General features: G+C 45.9%; 2 protein-coding genes across 6 annotated transcripts in view; both read left to right on the top strand.

Annotated features, from left to right (window-relative positions):
- The window catches only part of VSIG10 (V-set and immunoglobulin domain containing 10), a 99,418-nt gene that overhangs the window by 49,988 nt on the left and 27,931 nt on the right, over positions 1-21,499 (top strand). The window lies entirely within an intron of this gene.
- On the top strand, positions 66-21,152 carry WSB2 (WD repeat and SOCS box containing 2). Of its 4 annotated transcripts, XM_084994178.1 has the most exons (10): positions 352-630; positions 833-914; positions 7,437-7,605; positions 13,372-13,616; positions 13,769-13,900; positions 16,720-16,820; positions 17,963-18,135; positions 18,863-18,973; positions 19,083-19,190; positions 19,809-21,152. In XM_084994178.1, the coding sequence occupies exons 2-10, from the start codon at positions 866-868 to the stop codon at positions 19,969-19,971; spliced, it is 1,251 nt and encodes a 416-aa protein (XP_084850304.1). In that variant the 5' UTR covers positions 352-630; positions 833-865; the 3' UTR covers positions 19,972-21,152. The 4 variants fall into 4 exon arrangements, 2 of the variants coding, with proteins under 2 accessions (XP_001926012.1, XP_084850304.1); XM_001925977.6 differs by lacking the exons at positions 352-630; positions 833-914 and adding an exon at positions 66-274; XR_014826151.1 differs by lacking the exons at positions 352-630; positions 833-914; positions 17,963-18,135 and adding an exon at positions 66-274.

Raw genomic sequence — 21,499 nt, forward strand, 5'->3', positions numbered from 1 at the left:
TTCTCCCGCCCGCCCCCAGCCCCGCCCCCCGCGCGTCCCCGCCCGCGCCCGCCGCCATGTGACGGGAAGCAGCTGATGGCCTCTCCGGGCGGCGGCGGGCGCGGCGGCGGCTGCAGGGCCGGGGCCGGGGCCGGGGCCGGGGCCGGGGCCGGGGTGGGGGCCGGGGCCGGGGCGGGGGCGGGTGGCGCGGCGGCGGCATGAGGGCCGGTGGCCCTGGGGGCTGAGGCGCCCGCCGCCTGCCGCGGGCCGCGCATGTCCTTCATGGAGGCCGGAGGTGAGTGGGGGCCGTGGCGCGCGTTCCCCGCCGACGGAGCCGGGCCCGTTCCCGGGGGGTGGGGCGCGGGCGCGGATTCGGTCGGGGCGGGGGCGGCGGAGGCGCGGGGCCTGGGCTGTCCGCGTCTCCTGGGCGGGGTGCGCGCCCGGCGCCCAGCTTTGTTTCGCTTTCGCTGTCAGAGGCCGCCACCCCGTCTCCTGCCGCCGACTGGACCGGAGGAGGACGGGCCTCTGCGTGGCGCGGCTTCCCACCCCCCTGGCACAGTGGGGGGCGCCGGGATCCCGACGCCTCGGTCCGAGTGGGACGTGGGGAGTGATACCCGAGGATGTGGGTGCCCAGGTGCCAGGTGACGCGCTGTAGGTCTGGATGAGAGTCCGCTCTGCCCCTTCCAAGCGGTGTGCCTGTGGACAAGCCACTTAATCCAAGTCCGTTTTGTATCTACAAAATGGGCTAATAATAGTATCTGCCTTAGGGGGTGGTTGGGGGCTTCCCAAACTTGCATAAAAATGGGGTCTGGGGTCCGTATTGAAAAAATATATTGTGAGCCTCTCCCAGTAGAGACTGATTCGTCGAGGTGGGGGTGGAACTGGGATGCTGATCCCTGGTGACACGGATGATGGGACAAGTTTAGGAAACACCGGTGAGTGAGGTGCTTACCTCTATTCTTGTTAACAGCTGTCATCAGAAAGCGGTATCAAAGTTAGAGAATATTGGATACCCTCGCAGGGTCAGCCCAAATGAAAGAACAGTCTCAGTGGGGATGGTGTACTTGTTATGCAAAGGCACGCCCTTCAGGCTTTTTCCTTCCAACCACATTACCCCTAAACCCCACTAATATAGAAATTTGGGGTGGGCTTGTGATTTATTCTGGGAGTTCCAGCTCTTGAATACTCCCGTGCTTAAAGGCAAAGTTTCTTTAGGGGAAATCCTCAGAAGGGGTCAGGCCTGGGCTCAGGATTTGTTCCAGAAACCCTTTTAATTCTTCCAGTGAAGTTCAAGCTTCATCTTGATCTGGAGGATTCTGATTGTGGATGTCTGTGTTTTTCCCTGGCTTGTTTGATGGAGGGGGGATGGTAGGTTGAAATCGGGGTATTCCCTGGGGTGGTGTTAACTTTTTAATTTGGGAAATGACATTTCTTTGTTTGCTGGAGTCAGGCATTCAGTGCTAGGTGCAGAGGTAGTTCTCTCAGCCTTCCTATCTAGATAAGGGCTTTCTTTTCAGTGAGCGTGTTACCCATAGAACTTTTTAAATGGCCCCTACTGTTTGCCTGAAATCTTTGAATCTTTTTATAGCTTCCGCTGTCATTCCATTGACTCCTTTTAGTTATATCTGAAAGTGATATGGAGCTAGCCTCCCTTTTTAGCAGGAATCTGTTTCCAGTTCTGGGTTTTTCCTCATGATTGATGACTGTGTTTTGGGATGTGGGCAGAATTGTTGAGAGCTGCCAAGCTACGGTTTAAAAAAAAAAAGGGCCAAGTTCTTTTGAAACTGAATAAAGCCCATTGTAATGGGATCACAATGGACAACAGTTAGATATCTTCAGAGCAGTGGTTAGAATGTATTTATTCATTCAGATATTTATTGAGTATCTACTATGTGCCAGGCACTCCCTAGGCCAACACTGGCCAATAGCAATATATTGTGAGCCACTATAGGCAATTTGAAATGTTGTGGTAGCTGCATTTAAAAAAAATTGAAACCGGGAGTTTCCGTTGTGGCTCAATGGAAATGATCCAGACTAGTAACCATGAGGACATGGGTTCGATCCTTGCCTCGCTCGGAGCCATGAGCTGTGGTGTAGGTCACAGACGTGGCTCAGATCTGGTGTTGCTGTGGCTGTGGTAGGCTGGCAGCTGTAGCTCCCATTCGACCCCTAGCCTGGGAACTTCCATATGCCACAGGTGCAGTGCTAAAAAAAAATTTTTAAAAATTGAAACAGTTGAAAGTAATTTTAAAATTATCTTTGTCAATTCAGCATATATGAAATATCATTTCAACATGTAGTGATTAATTATTGAAAATTTTTAGATTTTTGTTTTTGTACTAAGTTTGAAATACAGTGTGTCTTATGTACCAAATGGCCCATCTTAATTTGGACTTGCCACATTTCAAAAGGTCAGTCACCATGTGTGGCTAGTGGTTACTGTACTGGATAGCGCAGCCCAATAGCAGTGAACAGTTTGGAGTGAGGGAGGGGAAGAGAGAAACAGCAATTGCATAAAAACAAGTAAGCAATCAAGCAAAAGATGGGGGAGTTCCTGTCGTGGCTCAGTGGTTAATGAATCTGACTAGGAACCAGTTCATTTGTGGGTTCCATCCCTGGTCTTGCTCCGTGGGTTAAGGATCCGGCGTTGCCATGAGCTGTGGTGTAGGTTGCAGACATGGCTTGGATCCCGCGTTGCTGTGGCTCTGGCGTAGGCTGGTGGCTACAGCTCCGATTCGACCCCTAACCTGGGAACCTCCATATGCCGTGGGAAGTGGCCCTAGAAAAAGGCAGAAAGACAAAAAAAAAAAAAAAAAAAAAAAAAAAGATGGGTGAGTGATGGTTATAAAGAAAATTCAACAGAGCAAAGGGAAAGTGACTAGGCCACTTTGGGTAGTGAGGCCAGGAAGGTCTTTGAGAAGATGACGTCAGCACCAAGGCCTAAATGGTAAGACATAGCAACCCAGCAAAGACCTAGGGCAGCCAGGTAAAGTTTTTAGGCCGATGGATTCTGGGGCAGGACAGTCCCAAGCTTACCGCCAGCTGCAGTCATCATAGCTTCCATCCTATGTTAAGATGATTCTCCTTTCACAGAAGAAGCCCATAGCAAGTATCTTTCCACTTGGCCTGATTATCCAAACATATCCCAATGTTCAGTTAGTCCGCTTTGATCCACAGACCTTTTCACTGAGAAAGACCAGGGGCAGACACAATTCCAGATGAAGCTGGATCCTCTTGCCTCTGGTTTATTGTTTGTTTGTTTTTAAAGTTCTGCACTAATTATGGCTTCTCTTTTCCAGCAGCCAAGTTTAGCTTGGGCCCAGATTCCCCTTCAGAATTTCCTTAGTTCCTTAGCATTTTTCTTCTTTTAGTTCTTGGATTCCAGAGCCTGAAATAGCAGGAGATTATATCCCCAAGTCACAGAAATAGAGTGTGAAATCTGGGTATGGCTTATGTTTAAGAAGCATTTCATGTGAAATGTTTGGCAGAGGCATCGTGATAGTCTAAGGGGCTTCCTTTCATTTCTGTTATAGAGAGATATCATGTACATTCATTCCACAAATATTTACTGATTGCCTGCTCTCTGCCAGGAATTCTGCTAGGCACTGAGATAAACACACAAGGTCCCTGTTCTGTGGAATTGAGGCCCTCAGTTGGGGGGAGACAGATAATAGTCATAATGGTGATTGTTGCTGTAAAGAAAATGAAGTGAGGCGTTATGAAGGATGTTGACTTGGGAGCAGGGAAGGGCTGTGTAAGGAGTTGAGCTGAGACCTGTGTGGAGAGAAGATGCCAGGCACACAGGCATTCCAGTTGGAGAGAATAGCTGGTGCAAATGCCCTGAGGTTGGGACCAGTGGAGCACAGTCAGGGTATGAGAGGTGTGTAGGACTTCAAGGGCAGGGTGAAGATTTTATTCTAAGAGTGATTGGTCACTCTGAGAGGTGAGGAGAATGGGTGGTGGGGCCGGAGAGGGAACTGAGAGAGCAGTGGGAAGGCTGCTTGGTGAGATGAAATGGTCTTGATGAGATGATGTTGTATAGGTTAGAATAGCCATGAGATAGAGGGAAGTTAGGTTTACCAAGATGTTGGGAAGCAGACCCAATAAAACTTGTTGGTAAATTTGGTTTGGGAGGTAAAGAAAGAAGTCAAAGATGACCACTTTTCAAATTGTGTGGAGTCTCCATGGTGTCAAAAGGATGGATAATGTACATTTTGTAGAGGAAGCAAACCAAGGGTAATTAGTACCAAAACTTCTCCAATAGAGAAATCTTCACCCAGGTCAAGGGATGTACCTCTAGATCAGTCAGTGTTGTTTAGTATTTGAATGCATATGGTTTCTCAACCTGAGCACCATTGACATTTTGAGCAAAGTAAATAGTTGTTGTGGGGGGCCGTCCCATGCACTGTAGGATGTTTTAGCAGCATCCATGGCCTCCATCTGTTAGATACTAGTAGCACCACCCCTAGTTATGACAATCAAAATGTCTTCAGACATTGTCACATGTCCAAGGTGCAAAGTTGCCCCCAGTTGGGAAGCACTGCATGAAGGAGAAATTAACAGAGTAGGGCTTTATCTCCTTCTTCAGAAAATACCTGGAAAAAATGAGAATAAAGAAAACATCATGGGAGTTCCCACTGTGGTGCCAACAGGATCAGCTGTGGTCTTGGGAGCAGTGGGACCCAGGTCAGATCCCTGGCCAGGTACAGTGGGTTAAAGATCCAGCATTGATACACCTGTGGTTTAGGTTGAAACTTCAGCTCGGATCTAAACCCTGGCCCAGGAGCTCCATATGCCATTGGGGTGCCCCCGCCCCCCTCGCCGCCAAAAAAAAGAGAAAACATCACAGGATTGCTGTATAACATTGAGAGTTTTTTTGTTTTTGTTTTTGTTTTTTTTTGCTGTTGGGACCACACTCTTGGCATATGGAAGTTCCCAGGCTAGAGGTCGAGTCTGAGCTACAGCTGCTGGCCTATGCCATAGCCACAGCAATGCCAGATCTGAGCCGTGTCTGTGACCTACACTACAGCTCACGGCAATGCTGGATCTTCTGATTCACTGAGTGAGGCCAGGGATCAAACCTGCATCCTCATGGATACTAGTTGGGTTTGTTTCTGCTGAACCCCAATGGGAACCCTGAGAGTTTTTTTTTCTTTTCTGTCTTTTTTTGCTTTTTAGGGCCACACTCCCAGCATATGGAAATTTCCAGGCTAGGGGTTGAATTGGAGCTGTAGCCAATGGCCTATGCCACAGCCACAGCAATGTGGGATCCAAGCCCCATCTGCGACCTACACCACAGCTCACAGCAACGCCGGATCCTCAACCCACTGATCAAGGTCAGGGATGGAACCTGCGTCCTCATGGTTACTACTCAGATTCTTTTCCACTGAGCCATGACAGGAATTCCCCTGAGACTTGTTTTTGATTTAAAAGGTAAAGTAGCTTCTTACCATGCAGATACTCACATCCAAGGAGTATGCTCAGATAGATAAGTAATTGTGTAAGTTAAAGATCACACTTGCAAACACGGATATTTCTGGGAGGAATTACCTGGGCCTATACAAATGCCCATTTAGACAGATCTAATATATTAAAGCCTAGATTTACACATATAGCCTCAAGGAAGGAATATTTTCTTTACAAAGGAAACTTCCTTAAATTTTTAAAAAGTAAAGCCACAAAGGCTTGATATGATTTATCAAAATTCTTTTTAAAGACAGAATTTTCAGCAGTACATTTTATTTATCATGAGGCAAGATACTCCCATGTATTTTCCCATAATGCATACACCAGAAAGTATTATATATACATACATGTAAATATTATATACATATATGCATCTTTACCATCTGTTTCATTGAATCCAAGATACCGTGGATAGTATTGCCATTATATGTCACTGAAAAAATACTGCCTATTTAACTATGAAAAGTCATTGTTTGACACATCCTCATTTCACCAGGGTCACACTGCGAGAAGACTTAATAAAGATGTGTCCAAATGTATGAAATAGAGGCTGTTTAAATTAGTATCTGTCTGGGGACAGCTATCAAAGGGTCAGAGTCTCCAAACTGCTCGAGTGGAACACACACACCAGACAGTGACCTCATTCAGAGTGGAAGCCAGTTCTTATGGTCATATGTGTTGCAGTCAGAGCAGTCAAAAATCAGTTCTCAAGCTTTGACAGCCATTTGGGGACCTTCCTCTGGAGGAAAGACTTGAACTAGGGACGGACAAGCATCGGTCCCATCCCCACCCTCACCGGAGATTGTGCCAGACCCCGAGAGAAGCAAGGATTGTATCACCCTGGTGTTTGAAGGAGGGTGTGCAGATTTTCAGGGGAGGGCCTGGGGCAAAGGGAAATTAGTTACTACAGGAGAGAAGGAAATTAGCAGGGTGGGACTCCTTTCCGCTTTGATAGTGTGAGATCTGGGTACGCTTCTCAGTTGCTACTAAATGGGGTTCTCATAAGCAGAACATGAGTCTGGGTGTGAATGCAGGTGAGTTCCTTGGCGCATGATATGTGTGGCCAGCATGTGGCAGGAGGCTGGGTCCAAGGGGCGGGGTGGGGTGGGAGGCCTGCGCTCAGCTGTCTGTATTGTATAGGCAGGTGGGCACCTTGGAATGAATTTGAAAGAAATGTCTTGATGTGATGTTTGTTTCAGCTGGGTCTCGAGAGGTGGGAAAAAACAAATCAGGAGAGGCTTGTAAAAGATCTGGGCAAGATAGGATGAAGGTTTAAGCCAAAACAGGTGGGAGGCTAGATCCAGTCTGAGGGACAGGGAGCAGGGCCAGTGCCCATGGCTTTAGGCTTGATGATGGGGAGGGAGGATGCTGAATAGTGAGGGGGATCCTTTGAGTTTCACTCATTTTTTAGTGTTATTTTATTTAATGAATTTATCATCTTGGCCGCGCCTGTGGCATGTGGAAGTTCCCAGGCCAGGGATTGAACCCTGGCCAGTGAACCAAGCCACAGCAGTGACAGCACCAGATCCTTAATCCAGTAGGTCACCAGGGAACTCCCTCAGATACTCCTTCTTTCACTTGTTTCCCAGCGGCAGGTTCTTTGGAGAGACCTTCTTTACATTGGAAGGCCTCCTAATCTGCACCACCTAGCACCATCCTTGCCTATCTCCTTTCCTCCTCCCCAGGTGGTCATAGGAAAATGAGGCCTCTGTTGGCTGGGTTCACCCTTACAAAGGTTCCTCTGAGTCATGGTTAACCAGAGGTGGGGAGTGCCAGAAATGAGTAACCCCACTGGAATGTGGCCTGTGGCTACTGTTATTGCCCCAGGTCACTTAAATGACAACTCCCTCCCGGAATACAGAGTGTCACTTTCTGCCCTGGGGAGACATTGGCTTTCCTGTGTCTGAGTCAGCAGGGTGGTCAGATCCTGGTTCTGCACTTTCTCTGGGAAGTGAGGGTGTTTGTCTGAAGCATGCTGTCTCCTGCCCCAGAGGAACCGCTGCTGCTGGCTGAACTCAAGCCCGGGCGCCCCCACCAGTTCGATTGGAAGTCGAGCTGTGAAACCTGGAGCGTTGCCTTCTCCCCGGATGGTTCCTGGTTCGCCTGGTCTCAAGGACACTGCATCGTCAAGCTGATCCCCTGGCCGCTGGAGGAGCAGTTGTAAGTTCTCTCACACCTGGGGAATGAGGGCATCATGGGGGACAGGAGCACTTTCCAGGTGACTTCCCTGCCCAGGATTAGGAGGGGGAGGATGGCTGAACAGTTCAGGAACTGGTCAGTGTGGTTTCCAGAGTCCTACATTCTGTACCTATGACAGTTAATTCTGTTGTGTTAGCTCCACATTGGTTTTTTTGTTGTTTGGTTTTTGAAACAGTTTTATTGAAATATAATTTACATGCTATACAATTTGCCCATTTAAAAATGTCTAATTTATTGACTTTAGTACATTCACAGAGTTAGGCATCCATCATCATGATCAATCTTAGAACATTTTTGTCACTCCAAAAAGAAACCCACATCCCTTAGCCGTCACCCTCTAATCCCCCTCTGCTTTCCAGCCCTGAGCAACCTCTAATCTACATTCTGTCTTTATGGATTTGCCCGTTTGGAACATTTCATACAAATCGAATCATACACTATGTAGTCTTTTGACTGGCTTCTTTAACCTAGGATAATATTTACACGGTTATCCATGTTGTAGCCTGTATCATTTCCCTTTATTGCCAAATAATACTGTTTTATGGAGACACCACATTTTGTTTATAAGTTTATCAGCTGGTGAACATTTAGGTTGTTTTCACTTTTGGGTTATTACAAATAATGAACACCTGTGTTCAAGTTTTTGTGTGGATCTATATTCTTGTATATGTTTAATTGTTGGAAGAACTGTCAGTCTGTTTTCCAAAGTGGTTGCACCATTTTACAATCCCACCAACAATGTTGGAGATTTCCAAATTCTCCACCTCCTCACCAATTCTTGTTTCTGTCTGTCTTTTTTTTTTTTTTTTTTTTTTTTTTTGGTCTTTTGTCTTTTTAGGGCTGCACCCATGGCATATGGAGGTTCTCAGGCTAGGGGTCGAATCGGAGCTATAGCTGCCAGCTAACGCCACAACCACAGCAACACCAGATCTGAGCCGCGTCTACAACCTGCACCACAGCCCATGGCAACGCTGGATCCTTAACCCACTGAGTGAGGCCAGGGATTGAACTCACAACCTCATGGTTCCTCGTTGGATTCGTTTCCGCTGGGAACTCCTCTGTCTTTTTGATTATAGCTAAGCCATCTTGGGCCTGGTGTGTGTGTGAAGTGGCCTCTCATTGTGGTTTTGATTTCCATATTCTTGATGACTGCTGATGTTGCCCACCTTTTCTTGTGCTTTTGGCCCTTTGCATATCTTCTTTGGAGAAGTGTCCAGATCCTTGACCCATTTTAAAATTGGCTAGTTGTCCTTTTATTATCGCCAAGTTTAGTTTCTGATACTAACTAGCCTTTCTTTCTTCGAGTTGGGGCTTCCAGTGTCTGAGTGCTATGAACTCCCAGTCAGATGGCCCAGCATCTGCATTTTTCATTTTTCCCAAGGCAACTCTATGTCTGTATTTATTTACTCAGCCAGCAATGTTGCAGATCTTCCTTGCCTGACCAGAGCCAGGGGCTGAGAATCCTGAAATAAATCAAAAATGACCTCCGCCCTTGAGGGTGTCAGTTGTTTTGCTTTAAGTATTTCTTAGAAGTCGCACAATAGATTTAAGTTTTACAGATTCAGTCTGAGACTTGTTGCCTTGATAATAGGTAATGTTGATGAGAGTTTCTGAGATGGGTACTCTGCACACTGCTGGGGTTGAGGAGTATATACATTTATGTACTTTCTGGAGTGAAGGCTGTCCAGGGACCTTAAAATGTTCTTGCTGCAATTAGGAATCTCAGAAATGAGGTCATCTATTTACATGCAATGATTTTCAACATAAAATTAATCATAATAGGTCAAAATCAAAATAGCTTAAAATCTGGTAATGAGAGAATGGTTAAATTGTGGCGTTGCCACATGATGCTTTTGCAACCATCAAAGATTGTTGTATATGTAGTTTTTTGTTTTGTTTTGTTTTGCTTTTTAGGGCCACACCTGCCACAAATGGAAGTTCCTGGGCTAGAGTGGAATTGGAGCTGCTGCTACTGGCTTATGCCACAGCCACAGGCATACTGGCTCCTTAACCCACTGAATGAGGAGAGGGATCAAACCTACATTCTCGTGGACACTGTATTGGTTTCTTAACCCTCTGAGCCACATGGGAACTCTTGATTTGACCTATATACATCATGAAATGATGACCTCAAAAAGTTTTTTGAACTCCTATTTTTTGTTTTTAGTCAAAATTTTCAGTTCCTTCTGTGCTCCGTTTCATGATAATGCCAAGCTCATTCATTATTGATTTCTCTAGTCTAAATACAAGGGATTTGACTTCATATCCAGACTTTTTTCTAATACGCTTTACGTTCTTTTAAGATTTTTTTTTTAATTACAGTTGATTTATAATGTTCTGTCAATTTCTGCTGTATAGTAAAGTGACCCAGTCATACATATACATACATAGACTCTTTTTCTCACATTATCCTCCATCATGTTACATCACAAGTGACTAGATACAGTTTCTTGTGCTATACATATACAGCAGGATATCATTGCTTATCCACTCCCATATCCAGACTTCAGTCTGATACAGATTTATAGTCTGAAAAAGGTTTTTAAAAAAAGTGTAAAATGGCAAGTCTGATATTTCCCCTGAAAAATCACTTTTGTAGTCAAATATAAATATTACTATTCATAAATATGCCTTTTCCATGTTAACTTGGGAAAATGGAAATTCGAGCATTAATCCTTTTTGTGTATTTTTTGTTTAGCATAATGAGATAAATATTGTTTAATGTGCAAAATAAGAAATCACTTAGGGAAAAATCACATTTTGAAGAATTATGACTTGAGGAAATGCTTACAGTACAAGATTCATTGGAAAAAAACAAGCTATAAAACTGTCTCAAATTCCAAATTTTTTTTTTTTAAAACATGTAAATGTAGGAGTTCCTGCTGTAGTGCAGTAGGTTAAGGATCCAGTACTGCTGCAGCTGTGGTGTAGGTTGAAGCTCCAGCTCAGATTTGATTCCCTGGCCTTGAACCTTCTGTATGTGCAGGTTTGACTAAAAAAGAAAAAAAAAAAAACAAAAAACATATAAATGTACACATAAATAAAAACTCATAGTGTAGCATTTACTGTAGGTAGAGTGGTATTAGGATCTGGATAATTTTTGTAATTTTCTCATTTCCAAAATTTCCCCTTGTTTCTCTATTATTTTTCTAGTTTAAAATAATTGTTATTGGAGTTCCCGTTGTGGCTCAGTGGTTAACGAATCCGACTAGGAACCGTGAGGTTGTGGGTTTGATCCCTAGCCTTGCTCAGTGGGTTAAGGATCCACAGCTCTGAGCCATGGTGTAGGTTGCAGATTCGGCTCGGATCTGGCATTGGCTGTGGCGAAGGCCAGCAGCTACATCTCTGATTAGACCCCTAGCCTGGGAACCTCCATATGCCTCGGGTATGGCCCGAGAAAAGGCAAAAAGACAAAAAAAAAAAAATTTGTTATTTAGAAGTCCTTTAGAAGGGGCAGTCTGGGCCTTTATATTCGTGATAGGATTGTTACACATTTAAAAAAATCATGCAGTAAAGTACTTTTGATATTAAGCAAATAATTGATATTAACCAAATAAATGTACTGCTTTTAAAAATATAACTTTCAGAAACTTTAACTTTGGTGAAGTTTTTCTAATGAACCCCTCTGGCCTCGAGCTGCCCCATCCCACACTTACACCTCCCACCTGCCCCATAGCTCATCCCTTGACTTCAGTGACAGAGTCTGAAGTCCAGGGCATTTGCTGGGCACTAGGCTAGACACCAAGCCCTGAGTACTAGTTCCATTTCTGCCCCTGATTTTGTGACCCGAGGAAAGTTAACTCTACCCTTAACACGGAGATGTTAGTATCTCTTTTCTTGAGAAATTGAATTTATGATATTAAGACAAATTAGCATTAAATGTGCCTTAATGCCTTTGGAATAAAGTAGCTACAGATGTATCCCTTAATTCAAGTACAGAAATATAAAAAATAAAATATAACTTTGGTGGTTCCAAGCTGTCCTATAGAGCTCTGCCTGCAGCCTGCCTTTTGCCTGCTTCTTCCTGGATGGCATATCAGGCCCCAGTCAGGGCAGGTCTTCAGTGGGACTGCGTGTGGATGGGGCTGGCCTCATCAAGAGGACAGTCACGTGTTTTGTCACAATGACAAATTTTCAGACCTCATTTGGCCATTTAGATCAGGAGTCAGCCAACTTTTTCTATAAAGGCCAGATGGTACGTATTTTGGCTTTTTGGGCCATTCGTCTCTGTCAAGACTAGTCAGTTCTTCTGCTGGAGCATTAAAGCATCGGTGGATGAGATGTGAGTGCATGAGCGTGGTGTGTTTCAGGGAAACATGTACAAAACAGACTGCCTGCCCAGGCGCACTTTGCCAACCTCTGCTTTACAGTAAGACAGTTCAGAGCTGAAGGAGCCTACATTTGCCTCAGTCTCTCCCTTCTAGTTTTCTAAGTGAGCTCAGCTAAAATTCTTTAATATATTTCAACCACACAATTGACACAAATGCAATTTACTTAACAACTTATAGGAACAAATGTAACTCAGAAGAGGTTCAGTCTTATGTGTTGACTACAGGATTTGTCAAAGAAACGAGTCCCTGCTTTATCATGGCCATTTCCCTCAGTTTGATAAACCCTGCAGTGTGTTCAGAGTCACGGAGAAAAGTAGGGCTGGATACTCACACTGATAAAGCATACCATGGACAGGAAATGCTGCGCTTGCAGGCTGAACCCCAGGGCTGTCTAATTGCTCAGGCCTTTGAGAGACTGTCTGTGAGGCAATGTGGCGGGCAGGGCCCTGTTTCTCGGGGACCGAGTCTTACTTGGCTTGCTTGGGCCTTCGTTGCAGTGTTGAGTGAGATGTAAAAGGAAAGGGTCGGGCTCTGAGACCTTGGAGGTCAGCGTACCTTCAACAGTTCGGTGAGTTCTTTCCTGACTACCCTGCTGCTTGGTTTCTGGGCTGGATGTACCATCAGAGAAGTTGATGAAAGAGCCTCCTTCATTAATTGGAACAAAGTGAATGAAGATGGACATCACCATGTACCAAGCAAACTGCCGGCCAAAAGGGTTTCTTTTCCCCCCTTATTTTAGGGCTGCACCTGTGGCATATGGAAGTTTCCAGGCTAGGGGTCAAACCGGAGCTGAGTCTGCGACCTACACCACAGTTCATGGCAACACTGGGTCCTTAGCCTACTGAGCAAGTGCTAGGGGATAGAACCTGCTTCCTCATGGTTACTAGTCAGATTCGTTTCTGCTGAGCCACAACGGAAACTCCCAGAAAGGGGTTTATTTTCCTGCTCCTTTGGGGTTTGCTGAGCTAGAGTTGGGCGGGGAGGGGTGGGGGGTGTCATCAGGCAGGAGAGTGGCAGACGGGTGTTCAGGCTTTAAGTTCTGTCCTAGTTCCAAACCTTCAGCGTGCTTTCTTTCTTGTGGGAAAACCTGAGTGCCTCTGTCTTTCCATGCACCAGCACTCAGGAGAACTTTCTGAGGAAGGGAACTGCTCCCTGGAGCATCTGTGATCTAGTTACCCCTCAAGGCAGGTCACCCCACTGCAGAGCTGTCACAAATGGGATGAGCCACGGCCAGTGAAGTCTCTGTTACACGAATTCTAAAAAGAAATAAAAAGTCTCATTAGAATTCACTAAAAGCCAATTTGTTTATAGGACTTTAAAGTCATAGATACCCCAGGATGAGAAATGGATTGACTTGGCAATTTCAGACTCATTAAGAACTCTCTGCTTTTCCTAGCATCCCTAAAGGGTTTGAAGCCAAAAGCCGAAGCAGCAAAAATGACACAAAAGGGCGAGGCAGCCCGAAGGAGAAGACGCTGGACTGTGGGCAGATTGTCTGGGGCTTGGCCTTCAGCCCGTGGCCTTCTCCACCTAGCAGGAAGCTCTGGGCACGCCACCACCCCCAAGTGCCAGATGTCTCTTGCCTGATCCTTGCTACAGGGCTCAATGATGGGCAGATCAAGATTTGGGAGGTCCAGACAGGTAGGTTGTTTCTGGCTGGGATTAGGTCCCGAAGGCTCTCATGCCTGTTCTGATCAGGGACCAGAGTCCTGATCCATTGCTGATGGGTGTGGCCATGACTGGCAGACAGGTGCTCCCTCTCCCACTGACTGGGTGCTCCTCTCTCACACCAGGGCTCCTGCTTTTGAATCTTTCTGGCCACCAAGACGTCGTGAGAGATCTGAGCTTCACACCCAGTGGCAGTTTGATTCTGGTCTCTGCGTCTCGAGATAAGACTCTGCGCATCTGGGACCTGAATAAGCATGGTATGGCACGACCTGGCAACTCCACAAGTGCTGTGTTTGCCTTTCTCTACCTGACCAGTGCCATTTTTATCCAGAACGGTGTTTCTCAACCTTTTCTTCTTTTATTGCCTCCAAAGGAGACTTTTTAGTCTTTTTTTTTTTTTTTTCTCCTAGTCTCCCTCCCATCACCACCTGGGAGATTTTCATATCAAAGACATATGTCTTCATGTAGTGAATGTGTAGCTATGCTTCATACTTTTAAAAGATAAGGTTTTACCAGCCGTCAAGAACCACTTTTCACCCCTGTTGAATGTACATGATGTAGAATAGGTTTGCTCAGCTCTGGCACCCTGGATGCTTGGGGCTGGCGAGTTCTTTGTTATGGGCTGTCCTGTGTGTTCTTGGATATGAAGCAGCATCCTGTCCTCTTACCCATTATATGCCAAGAGCCCCTTCTCCAGTTGTGACAACCAAAAATGTCTCCAGACATTGCCCATTGTCCACATGGAGGCCAAAGTCTCCCTAGGTTGAGAACCTCTGATCTAGAAGAAGTCAAGCATATTGGATACTTCATGTTAGAAATAAGGTTTCTGGAGTTCCTGTTGTGGTGCAGTGGAAACGAATCTGACTAGGAACCATGAGGTTGCGAGTTTGATCCCTGGCCTGCTCAGTGGGTTAAGGATCTGGCGTTGCAGTGAGCTGTGGCGTAGGCCGGTGGCTACAGCTCCAATTAGACCCCTAGCCTGGGAACCTCCATGTGCCGTGGGAATGGCCTTAATAAGCAAAAAGACAAAAAAAAAAAAAAAAAAAAAAAAGTTTCTTTATAAAGTAGAATCTAGTTCTAGAATTCTCTCAGGCTGGGGGTGGGGGTCAGCTTTTATGCAGTCAGCCAGATGAAGAATTCCACACATCTCTGGTGTTGGTTCTTAGTTGGGAAGGGAAATTTATTGCCCAGCCGTTTCTCCTTCATGTGGGCAGGGACACAGGCTTGGAGGGAGGGGAAAGGAGGAAATGGTGATGTGAACAGTTCACAAAGGGCACACTTATCGCTGATAGTGCAAAGTCCATGACTGGTCTAGCCCTCACACCCTTAAGAGAGACCTGTCCCTGCCCTCCTGGAAATGAGCCTGATAACTTGTCAGACACCTCAGGAGGGGCTTGTGGTGTCCTTTCTGAAGGCATCTAGTCACCCAGACCTCTCTGGGTACTTCCTGCCCGTTGCTGTGGAGCTTGTAGTCACGGTCTAAGGCAGGCCTCTGACTAGGAAGGCTGCTCAAGGACAGTGCCATCTTTAATGAATGTCCAGAGGCAGCTAGGTCCTTAAAGTGGCCTTGAAAATCTCTCGGTTGGGAAGGGAAGACTAGCTGAAGGGGCTGAGAGTGGGCAGACGGGACTAGGCCAGTTATTAGGGCTTTTCAAGGGAGGAGGGGACTAAAGTACTGTTCCCAGGTACCAGGCCCTGCCACCCGCCGTAACTTACTAACAGCTGCCTCGGGGGTAGTTACTCTTCTTATGTGAAAAAACCATGACTTTAAGAAAATGTATCTGTGTGTGTGTGTGTGTGTGTGTGTGTGTATACGCACACATACACAGACTTTATCATAAATGCCTATGTATGACCGTGTACGTTCTTCCCCTTTTTTGGCTTTTCCCCTCAAACTTCCTCATGCTCCCGTCTATTGCATTCCTGCATAGCCCCCTGCAGTCTTGTAACCCAAGCCAAGAGCCTTCCATATTTCCTTCCATGTTTGTTTCTGTACTTGTCCTATTCTTACACTCACATGTTTACATTTATGGGTTTTGGGGTCATTGTTTCGCAAAAATGGAATCATATTCTCATTTTTTTGCATCTTGCTTTTTTTTTTTTTTTTTTTTTGCTTTTTAGGGCAGTACCTGCGGCATATGACAGTTCTCAGGCTAGAGGTTGAATCGGATCATAACTATAGCTACTGGCCTATGCCACAGCCACAGCAACACAGGATCCAGGCCACGCCTGCGACCTACACCAGAGGTCACGGCAATGCCGGATCCTTAACCCACTGAGCAAGGCCAGGGATCGATCCCGCAACCTCACGGTTCCTAGTTGGATTCTAGTTGGATTCGTTTCCACTGAGCCACAATGGGAACTCCCATCTTGCTTTTTTTTTGTAGTTAAATGGTACTCCATGGAAAATCTAGTTTCTTAATTTCATTTGAATTAACAGCTGAAATACTACCCTTTATCCACCCATTCCTCTATTGATGGGCATTTAGTTTTTTCTAAAAAATGGAGACTAGAGAGGTTACATGAGTGACCCAGGGTTATGTGCTGAGTAAACAGTGATCCAAGGTTCAGACCGGAGCTTGTCTGCCGCCAGAGCTCGGGGCCCTAATTACCCCACACCACTGCTCACTTGGACACCCTGGGGGGATGAGAGGAGGGTGAGAGTGGGATCCTGGTGACTGGGAGAAACCATTGCAGAGTGTAAACCACGGAGAATTGAAGGTGGAATTTGGAAGGAGGCTTCAAAGTTATTGAGGTGGTTGGGGGATCTGAAAAGAATGTTCTATCCTATCAAAGGAGTTTCTCAAACCTGTTCTGTGGATAGCCTTTATTCCACTGACCTTGTGGGTTTTGGTGGAACAGTAGGTAATGATTTCCTTTGGGCACTGGAATAATGTATTAATAGATTTCAGGTGTTTATATCACAAATCCTGTTATATGTCGTTCTCTGCATTAAAGAAGTGGCTTGTGGGCTCAGCTGCTAGAGAAGCAGTGGACACACTGTGGGGAGAGAGGCACTACTGCCTTCCTCCATCTTCCTGATTGTGGCTCACTGTTTGCTCCGTTTCTCTGCCAGGTAAACAGATTCAGGTGTTATCAGGCCACCTGCAGTGGGTTTACTGCTGCTCCATCTCACCAGACTGCAGCATGCTATGTTCTGCGGCCGGAGAGAAGTCGGTGAGTCTCGAACGTGGGGTGCCCTTGGCTGTGTTGCTTCAGTTCAGCAAGATATGGGGGTCTGAGGTGGGCTGTTTTGTGAAAGAGTGAGTGGCCAGTGTCCTCGAATCCACCTGCAAAGCAGCCGCCATTGGAGGCACGGAAGGCACATTGGCTGTGGCCCCTCCTGCTCACCTCCCTTTTGATTTGCACTTTGACCTGAACTAGACGAGAAGGGGTGTTTGGGAGCAGATCACTGCGTCGTTGGAGGGTTGTTTGCCTTCACAAAAGGGGAAAGTGGTGCCTTTTAGATTTCTTTCCCCTTGGACTCTAGATTTTAAAAGTTGTAACCCCTGTGTGGATCCACATTTACTTTGAGCCATCTAATTTGAATTAGGATTTCTATTTCGAATCATGAAATGTACAGTTTCTTACTGAACTCTGTCCTAAAATCCTGTCTATCAAAAGAAAAGTACTGGAAACCCAAGAACAATTTGGGAACAGTTTGAGTTTCGTATTTGTATCGAGCTGTTGTTTGCTGTGACTGACTTGGGAAAGTTAAGAGTTCACTATTTGGTGCAGCCCAGGTGGTTAATCATTGATTTGAGGTTTGGAATTATGTGAAAGTGAGAGTTTTCTTAAAGGAAAGAAAATCCTTCTTTTAATGATTCTCAGAAAAGTTGAAAGTAATGAGCTCAGTAGTGGGGCAGATTTCTGTGGTCCTGTAAACCTAAGAGGGGGGCATAAGATGGCTTTGTCGGGTGCCCTGGAGTGCGCTTCTGATCCCTGTTTTTGGTTTGAATGAAAGGATAAGATAGCCCTTGGCCTAGGTCTTCAGCATGCATTGCGCTGTTTGCCAAGAGGGCTCAGAAGTCCCCCAATCTGTTTTAGCTGATGTCATTTTAGTTGCCATTTTCCTGAGGTTGGTTGGCTTAACTCTCCCCTAAAGTCAGCTCCTGAGAATGTGTGTTGCTTAGGTCCCTCAAAATTCAGACACGCCGCTTTATTTAAACCTTTATGATACATTCTAGAGGAAACATAGCAAAAGAGGGGGTGGCTTCCCTCGGCCATGGGGCCTGGAGAGGCCTGGCCGCACCTTCTCCTCTGTTCACGTCCTGAGCACTGTGTTTCCACGCTGACCAGGCACCTGTTACTTTCCACAGGTCTTTCTGTGGAGCATGCGGTCCTACACGTTAATCCGGAAGCTAGAGGGCCACCAAAGCAGCGTTGTCTCTTGTGACTTCTCCCCCGACTCTGCCTTGCTTGTCACGGCTTCTTACGATACCAATGTGATCATGTGGGACCCCTACACTGGCGAGAGGCTGAGGTCACTCCAGTAAGGACCACATCCCTGCTTACGGCTTTCTGGTGGGGTGACTGATGAGAAACCTGTCTTGGCCCAGGACACGGGAGGGGACAACATGGGTGAAAGGACACAATGTGTTCATGCTTATTCTAGGGCAGCAGTGTTTCACTGTCATTTAAGTTCTCAGATTAGACCTGAGTGCCTTCAAGTCTCCTGATAGAGGAGGCTCTTCGCTACTCTGGATTCAGGGTTATGAAACCTCACAGTGACTCTTTCTTTCCATTTACTAATAACTGTAGTAACAAGTTCAGAGTGATCCTCTTATTGAAACTGTTATTTCCAAAGTGAATTTTCATGTTCTCACCAACTTGGTCTACTTTTCCCCTTTGTCTCTGTTGTTTTCTGAAGCAAATAATAGGTAGTCCTATAATTATCATGTATCTTAGCCTAAAAAAGACTTTCAGTTTGTGCTGTGGCATGAAAGTGAGGGCTGACCTACTTTGCATAAGGAAATTAGCATAGGGAGTGTTAGTAACCCTTCAGCCCCCTCCATGGGACACTTGGAGCTGTGCGAAATGCACTTTTTCCCAGTCTTCTCTTCCAGTCTGCAGATGCCTAGGTTTTCCATATGCGGTCCAAGATGTGTCTGGCATCTTTTCATGGTCATGCAGTTTGGCCTCCTGCCTAGGGATGAAGATGGGAGGGCGGAGTGGCCGTCCCTCCAGGCCTACCTACTGTCCCGTTTCCTTCTCCTCAGCCACACCCAGCTCAGCCCCCCCATGGATGACAGTGATGTCCACATAAGCTCCCTGAGATCTGTGTGCTTCTCCCCCGAAGGCTTGTACCTCGCTACAGTGGCAGATGACAGGTAAGGAAGAGAAACATCTTTACACAGCCTCAGAGCCAGTGTGGAGAGGACATGGAGCATCACCCTTGGGGCCCGTCTGCTGACGCACACGTGTACCTTCCTCCTCCAGGCTCCTCAGGATCTGGGCTCTCGAACTGAAAACTCCAATTGCATTTGCTCCTATGACCAATGGTCTTTGCTGCACATTTTTTCCACATGGTGGAGTTATTGCCACAGGGTATGTATCTGTTAGCTGAACAGATGGGTAGCGATTTCTGCTGAGTATACTGTGGAGCTTTTTAAGGAAAGAAGGCATCTAGAATATTCTTGCCTACGAAGAAGCCTTTAAGAAAATCTATTATATAAAATTGTAATATTCTTTCTGCCAATGTAGTTTATCATTTACTTTTCATATTTAACCTAAATGTAATGAAAGATCTACAGTTCATGCTACCTAATGGGCCACGTCCATTACAGAACTAATGGAAGCATACATGAAGGTGATGCAGAATTGACAGGGAAACCATTTAGGGCAGGGGCCCCCTTAGAGGGAACATCCGTGATTCAGTAGGTGATACTCTGCCCTGTTGCGCAGGAGCCCACAGGATGATTTATAAAGGGCTGTGCTGACAGAGAGAGCACTTTGGAATCAAAGGGGTCCCGAGTTCTCCTGATCCTTTTAGCAGCCTTAATTATTTAGCACTGCAGCTTTTACATCTGTTTCCAAGGTCCAGGTTGCATTTCACTTCCTGGAGTCTCCTGCACATGGAAGGCAGAGTAGAAACAGGACTGCCTATCACAATGAAAACATGTTTCCACGGTCTGTCTTAATGTGTTGGTTTCCATTTTATTTCAGGACAAGGGATGGCCATGTCCAGTTCTGGACAGCTCCTAGGGTCCTGTCATCACTCAAGCACTTATGCCGGAAAGCCCTTCGAAGTTTCCTGACAACGTACCAAGTGCTAGCACTGCCAATCCCCAAAAAGATGAAAGAGTTCCTCACGTACAGGACTTTTTAAGCCATTCTCCATAGTCTTGTTTTCCTTGTAGCAGGATGAATCTTCCTGACAAAGGAGTAGCCGGAGTAATGGGCCAAACATCTGGTCGTGGATGGAAATAGAATTTCTCTTTGGGATTGTGAATAGAATGTAGCAAAACCAGATTCCAGGGGATCCGTCACGGGTCTTTTCTCCGTGACATGTGAGAGTCAGTCAGAGAAGAGGGGATTCCACTCCCGAGGTGACAGAGCCTGAGGACCTTGACTCTTTAGCCCACCTACACACGGCAGTGCCGTTTTGATTCAGAATGCCGTAGCTGAGAGGAGCACCTGGGCTTTGAGCCCCTCTGTGGTAACAGAGAAGTTTCAACTCCCTTGACTGGGTGTGGCTTCTTCCAAGTGTCCATCTCCCACTAGTCAGAGTGGCCTTGGCCTGGGCAAGTGCTTGCCTTCCTCTCGCCCCCTCTGACGGTCTGCTGGGAGGTATTACTTAGCTTAACGAAGTACAGGTGACTCAGAGGCCGTGCTCCTGACAGACACTAGAATTGGGTTTTTTTTTTTGTTTTGTTTTGTTTTTTAAACAATGGTGTGCATGTGCAGGAGGTGGCAGATTTGTGTGTCAGGTTACACAGGATGTATCCCTAAACTGCATGACTGTTCAGATGGCTACTGACTTGCCAGTTGTTTGCCATCCATTAGCATATTTATTTGCTGTTCTCAACACATGTTAAGGTACAACTGTGCTTTTCTCGATGGTATCTAAAAACCATAGTACTTAATTCCAACAGTTGTGAAGATGTCTCTTAGTTGTGTAAAGAATCCGTGTCATCACTTCAGCTGATTTCCTCCTGTACAAGATCTGACTTGACTGCTTCACCTCATTGGACTCATCAGCCAGTTTCAACTCTACTCCCAAACAAAATTAGCTCCTCAAAAGTACTGTTCTCCTTCAGTGGCGTATAGTTACCTAATCAAGACACCTCATTCAAAGTCTGCCTTTGGAAAATTTAATATATTTTAAATTATTTTAAAAGAAATGCAACATCTTATCCTTTGGCTTTCTTACTAGGTGCTTTGTGGAGGCCTGTGTACCATATATAAACGTGTAGAAAAAGCAGAGGAGTTTCTCCTCTGCCGCCTTTGTTGCTGAAAGAAAAACATTTCAAGATGAGAGGTTTTCATTGAAGGAAAAAAGTTTAAACATTTTGGCTCGCTGTTTCATTTTTTCCATTAAGGAACAAGAAATCACCTTTTAAAACAAGTGAGTACAGGAGAGCTGGGAGTGGGTCGGGCAAAATTTAAATCTTGTGGCTGTCTTGAAATACCATATACAGCATAGTCCGAGAGGCTCTGGGCAGCTTCCTTAAAAAGATTCCCCCATCCTCCCCATTAGCTTCAAACTTTGCTGTCCCCCTTGGGCAGCAAGTCCTGCGTGAGTGATGGGCATAACCACTTCTCTTGGTGGTGTAAGAACTGGACATCTTTGCAAAGAAATAGCCTCCAAAGAAAGCTGATTCTGTGATATCAGTGATGGAGGAGGCTTTTTCATA

The sequence above is a fragment of the Sus scrofa genome, chromosome 14, assembly GCF_054392235.1.
Source record: "Sus scrofa isolate SSC_HxYL_T2T_F1_AM1 chromosome 14, Sscrofa_HxYL_maternal_Yorkshire_Landrace_v2.0, whole genome shotgun sequence".
Classification (NCBI taxonomy): Eukaryota; Metazoa; Chordata; class Mammalia; order Artiodactyla; family Suidae; genus Sus; species Sus scrofa.

What these genes read in the sequence shown, in the direction of transcription:
- WSB2 (XM_084994178.1), top strand. Translation starts at nt 866, where the DNA reads ATGCTGATCCCTGGTGACACGGATGATGGGACAAGTTTAGGAAACACC. An exon ending in GAGAGGCTGAGGTCACTCCA is followed by an intron (nt 18,136 to 18,862) that starts GTAAGGACCACA and finishes CCTTCTCCTCAG; the next exon opens with CCACACCCAGCTCAGCCCCC. An exon ending in GGTGGAGTTATTGCCACAGG is followed by an intron (nt 19,191 to 19,808) that starts GTATGTATCTGT and finishes ATTTTATTTCAG; the next exon opens with GACAAGGGATGGCCATGTCC.